General features: G+C 38.0%; 1 protein-coding gene across 1 annotated transcript in view; it reads left to right on the forward strand.

Annotated features, from left to right (window-relative positions):
- LOC102443315 (putative coiled-coil domain-containing protein 196) overlaps window positions 1–5,615 on the forward strand; it is a 13,048-nt gene extending 7,433 nt beyond the window's left edge. Inside the window, 2 exon segments of the mRNA XM_023755889.1 lie at window positions 5,156–5,213; window positions 5,414–5,615. Of these exon segments, the coding sequence (XP_023611657.1) occupies window positions 5,156–5,213; window positions 5,414–5,615 (260 nt within the window).
- The last annotated feature ends 400 nt before the right edge of the window (window positions 5,616–6,015 follow it).

Here is a 6,015-nt window from a genome sequence, read left to right on the forward strand (position 1 = left end):
CCTTGACCGGAATCGAACCTGGGACCTTTCAGTCCGCAGGCCGACGCTCTATCCACTGAGCCAAACCGGTTAGGGCTCTGTATCCAATGCTTATCAGAAACAACAGTTAAGCCCTAACCAGTTCGGCTTAGTGGGTAGAGCGTAGGCTGCGGACTGAAGGGTCCCAGGTTCGATTCCGGTCAAGGCCATGTACCTTGGTTGGGGGCACATCCCCAGTAGGGGTGTGCAGGAGGCAGCTGGTCGATGTTTCTCTCTCATCGATGTTTCTAACTCTCTATCCCTCTCCTTTCCTCTCTGTAAAAAATCAATAAAATATATTTTTAAAAAAAGAAGAATTGGATACAGAAAGCTTGAGGCTTTCTTCTCCAATAAGAACCTGGAATACAACCAGAACTAGTATAAAGTCATTAAGATACTAATGAAAATGATAGAGGAAAAGAGGCTTCTGAGGAGGACAGATCCTTGTTTTACTTAATTTAAAATTATCTGAAGGTCATCTTGAGGGATCCATGGAGTAAGGGGTCAAAATTCTTTGAGTTCTAGATTCAAATCAAGCCAAAATTAGTAATAAATGAAATATTCCATTCAACGTCATCACCTCAAACTCTGAGTCTTTGAGCTGTGAACTAGGACAACCCTCAGATCAACATCCTTTTTGTCATCTCTCCTCCTATGCGTCTGGAGAATTAAGTGATAGGACACCAACCCGCTTTGTTACAGCAAATGAGTGTAGCCACAGGCACGAGTGACCCATTGCTACTGTGTTTTATTGAATATGCATTCATTGAGCATGGATTATAGGCCAGTTTAATTTTCTAATACACACATATGGGTCTGAAATCTAAGTCTTAGAGTTTGGTTATGTTGACCTATTTATAACCTTGTGTTTGATTTTTGCAAAGTAAACAAAAGAAACATTAGTTTCCTTTATAGAGGGATTTTTAAAGTAATTATCTTAAGATTATTGCCAACAGTGATATAATAGGAAAGTGATTTGGTGGTGCTCAGTGTTTCCCAACTTCTATGTCCCTTGGACTATTGTTTATTTAATTTTTCTCCGTAGATTGAGTTTAAATTCTTAAACACATTACTTGAAAATAAAATTTATATTATTATTTTAAATGAAAGCCAGTGCAGTCATTTATAATAGAAAGTAAATATAATAATAAGTATATGAAAAACAAAATTTTAATATTCTAACAGGATGTTGAAGGCTGAGGCATATTTTATTTTTATTAGGAAATGAAATTAGCAAGATGTAGAGAGTTTTGTTTTTTATTTTTTTAAACATATTTTTATTTATTTTAGAGAGGAAGGAAGAGGAAGAGGGAGAGAGATAGAAACATCAATGATGAGAGAGAATCATTGATCGGCTGCCTCCTGCACTCCCCTCAGTGGGGATCGAGCCCACAACCCCAAGATGTGCCCTGACCAGGAATCAAACTGTGTCCTCCGAGTTCATAGGTCGACTCTCAACCACTGAGCTACGCTGACCAAGCAAGATGTAGAGAGTTTTAAAGAAAACCCAGCAACATACTGAAACTTTCTCCTTGATGCCATCAAGGTTGAGAGAATTAAAAAGGGATAGTTTTTCCACTGTGACTTATAGTAATGTGTTCAGCATTAAATAAACCTCCCAGATTTATTTCAGTTGCCACCTAAAATCATCTCATTGTCAAATTTTAGGAAATAGTAATTTAGTGTAAAAAGCACTATGTTTAGAATCATGTATAAATTGAAGGCCTTACTCTGAGGCTAATCAGTTAAATAACTTGAGCAGGTCATTTAGTTTCAGTTTTTTCTTTATCTAAAATAACCATAAAATATTATAGAGGAGAAGGAGAAGGAGAAAGAAAAAGAGAGAGAGAGAGAGAGAGAGAGAGAGAGAGAGAGAGAGAAAGAGAGAGAGAGAGAGAGAGAAGCATCTATGTGAGAGAAACATTAATTGGTTGTCTCCCATATGTGCCTTGACGAGGAATCAAACCTGCAACCTAGGTATGTGCCCTGATCAGGAATCAAACTCAAGTCCTTTTGGTGTATGGGACTATGCTCCAACCAACTGAGCCACCAGGGCGAAAGCATATGGTTTTGATCAACCCTCACAATGACTCTGTCGGGTAGTGATTATAGAACAAGAAACTAGTTCAGAGAAGTCAGGCTTCTGACTCCATATCCAAAGTTCGTCTCCTAGAACATGCTATACAATGGCAGTATTAAAGTATGTGATTTTTATGACTCTTCCATTTCTACAGGCTATGGCTCGAATTCAAACTTATCACTAGTTTAATGTATAATCTTCCAAATGAAGAATCATACTCCCTAAGATTAATTTGTTCAGTAAAACAGGTTGACAGATTTGTAATTCTGAATTTAGCCCAGTAGGTGGCACCCATCACATCCATGCTTCTAGTCCACAGTCAAGGTAATTCAGGAAATGCTGTGGGAGCGATTGGCCTTCTATTACCCTTGGGACAATATATCAATTGAAACACACACACACACACACACACACACACACACACACACCACAACTTATTGATGTTTACTGCCATGCTCTGTGGTACTGAGGTGTATCATTGGCAGCCTTGATTAGACTGTATTAAACTTGGAATTCTGCTTCACAATTCTTATCTATTTTTCTACTCCCTCCTTTCCAAAAAATAGTCACTGCCCACTTCCTCCACAATCCCTATCTATCACTGTTTCTTTTTACCGTTGATAAATCAGGCGATCGGGGCACTGAATTAAAAATCAGTTAGGCAATTGCACAAGGTGTGGTGGTTTCTTGAAGGTTAAGTACTTAGCAGTGTTCCTGGGTCATTTTTCTTTTCCTCTAGTTCCAAAAGAATTGAATTTCACAAATCTGTCCTAAGAAAGGGGTGGAATGTAATTTTGGACCCATCTCCCAGTAAATCAAGGTACAGGACTTATTGTTCTAGGCATTTCCAAGTAGAGAGAGCACTTCTCTCACTGCTCTTGCCAAGAATCCCTCCTCAAACATCAACTGTCCTGTGTACTGGTTGGCTGAGTCCCAGTGATATGACCTATTTGGTTGGCAAAATTTAATCCTATGTTAATATTACTGACTTGGTTACACTTCAAGCAATCACTACTTTCAAATTCCCTTGAGGCCCAGGTTGAAGTATTAACCTTGTCAGTCTTATCTGTTTAGCACACGGCATCACCTAGTCTTATAGAAGAGAAAAACATTGTATACCTAGGTAAAGTCTTTCCTTTTAGTCTTTCCAGAGATGGGGCACATTTGGAGGGATTTGCTTTCCCACCAGAGTAAAATTACAATTTGATCCAGGGTATATGGCAGCCCTTCCTTGGCTTCAGTAGAGTTGAGAGAGCAGTTGTTGGCCTTTGTCACCTATCAGAGAACACAGGCACCAAGCAATCTGTAAATTCAGCTGAATTTCTCATCATGCCTGCTAGTGTTTAAAGAAGAGGTTTATCTTTAGTAATAATAGAAGTGGTGATAAGACATTTGATTCTGACAGCCTTGGTTTTCTCTCCTCCTCCCTCCCCCTCCCCAAACTCTTAGCATTTTCTTGAACTCTTTTGAGAAGCTGAAGGTTAGATGTGAATATTTTGCTACATTTATAAATTCAGAGGAAAGTACAGTGAGGTGGGAAATGAATACTCTTGAGACCTTATTTATTCTATAACTCCCTCTGTTCTAAAAGAAAGCAAGTCATTCTTCTCAGCTTTAACCTTTACTTCACTTTAGTATTACTCTTCCTGATGGCTGACATACACTCCAGCAGGTGCTGCTGAAAGGAAAATAATCTAAAATGCTGAAAGGCAGAATGGAAACCCACAGCTAGCTTAAATCTGGGTCCTTGATAAATAGTATTGCTCTCAAACACAGGCCTTTTTAAGCTTTGAGGCAACTCAATGTCAGATTTATGGTATTAGTAGGTTATGAAGCTAATTTCTAAACTAGGTCATTCTTTCACTTCATAGAAAACCCCACAGAATTCCAGGAGGAGAATAAGTCTTTTTTCCAAAATATACATTTTAAAGGTTTAAATAATGTAAATGGCACTTTTATTAATATTATGATTATTTCAATGAGTGACAATAGATTCCAAACTTTTTTGCACCACACTCAGGAGAGCAGCAGGATGTCTAGGATAGGGTTGTCATATTTAGCAAATAGAAAGAGGATGCCCATTTAAAACTGAATTACAGATAAACAATTATTTCTTAGTATAAATGTCCCAAATATTGCATGGATACACTTATAATAAAAATTATGTGGTGTTTATTGAAATCCATATTCAACTGGGTGTCCTATATTTTAATCTGGCAACACTAACCTAGGACAGATTCACTACAAAGCCTATTTAGCACCCTACAATTCTCCCTCTCTCCCCTTTTTTCTTCCCTTTTTATTGCCTCCCTTCTCCTGCTCTATCTCAGAGCCTCCTCTTTCTCCTCCCTACCCCCACCTTAATCTTTGATTTGTTCTTATTATCCACAGTTGGCCATTTTTGTGGGTTATCTGAGGGTGTGACTGTATGTATATGAATTACCATCACATTTCTTCATTTAAAAGTTGTATTAGAAGTACATTTTGTAGCCTGTCAAATAAAATCATTTATTTGCATGTAATATTCAATGATTTTTTTTCCTGTGGGACATGAGCTCTCAATAAAAACAAAACAAAAAAAGGCTTGTCACTCCAATGTTAAAAATGCTGCTTGATAAAGTTGTTTTCTTTTTAATTGTTTTAAATCCTCTCTATGGATATGTTTTTATTGATTTCCATAGAGAGAGGAAGGAAGGGAGGAGAGAGAAAGAGAGAGAGAGAGAAACATCGATGTGAGAAACATTGGTCAACTGCCTCCCTTAGGCGCCCTGACATAGGACCAAACCGAAATTTAGGTATCGAATCGAACCTGAATCAAACCCGCAACCTTTTGCTGTATGGGATGATGCTCCAGTCAAGTTAATCACTTGGCCAGGGCAATAACGTTGTTTTCTAAAACAGCAATTAGAAAATCCACATTAATGCTAATACCAGAGTCAATCTTATAGACATACAATGATATAATACTGTGATGAATGTTAATAGCCTTGCAACACAAACTAAAACTATTTTTTTTTCCTCAAAGAAAGCTCTCATTGTCCTAATGTTTCCCTTCAGGTACTGTGGGCACTACAACTATGGGCAGAGCAACTAAGGGCAAAAATGAATCTATGTGGTGAGAACTACTTTCATTTTCAAAATCACTATAAAGTCTAGACAAGTTGTAGATTTTTGGAATGCATTTGTTAATGTACATTCTAATTTAATATTTTTAGGGGATTTGCAAAGTGAGTACCAGGGTATTTGATGTTTTAGCTGTGTGTGTGTGTGTGTGTGTGTGTGTGTGTGTGTGTGTTTTCCTCCTTCGTCTTTCAGAGTCCTGGGATCTAAGACCTACACAGAACAAGGAATTAAAGGAAGTCAGTTTGATGATGTAGGAGGGAGGCTCTTTTTTCTGAGGTCACTGACAGATGAATCTCTGAAGATTTCGAAGGCTTCCACTCCATTTGCTTGGACAGATTTAAAGACTAAGCATAGCCATTTGTGTCCATTAAAATCTCTCAAACCTTTGCTTTAGTGCTGTTCACATCTCATTCCCCACCAAACTGGGTGGAAATGCTAGTTAGATGCTTGGCCTTAAGCATGTTAGGAACTCAGTCATTTATGGATTGTAAACAGCCTCTTTTGATAGCTTTTGATTTTGAAATGACTAGATTCAAACCACATTGGATATTGTTAAGTCCATAAAAAGCTGCTCCTCTCAACCTCTGAAATGTTTAATTATGGGCAGATCCACTGGCACATGAATAAAAGTAGGTACAAAGTAAGGAAAATTATACTCCACAGACTCCTCTTACTCTCTCACCAACCACATCCATTTGCCCAGGTCATCGTTATCTACTAGTATTCTTTGAATACCTTCTACCTTCCTAGACTACTGTTTTAGTTCAGCCCCTCTTTCCTGCCTGGATTACCAC

Source organism: Myotis lucifugus, unplaced genomic scaffold (assembly GCF_000147115.1).
Source record: "Myotis lucifugus unplaced genomic scaffold, Myoluc2.0 scaffold_85, whole genome shotgun sequence".
Classification (NCBI taxonomy): Eukaryota; Metazoa; Chordata; class Mammalia; order Chiroptera; family Vespertilionidae; genus Myotis; species Myotis lucifugus.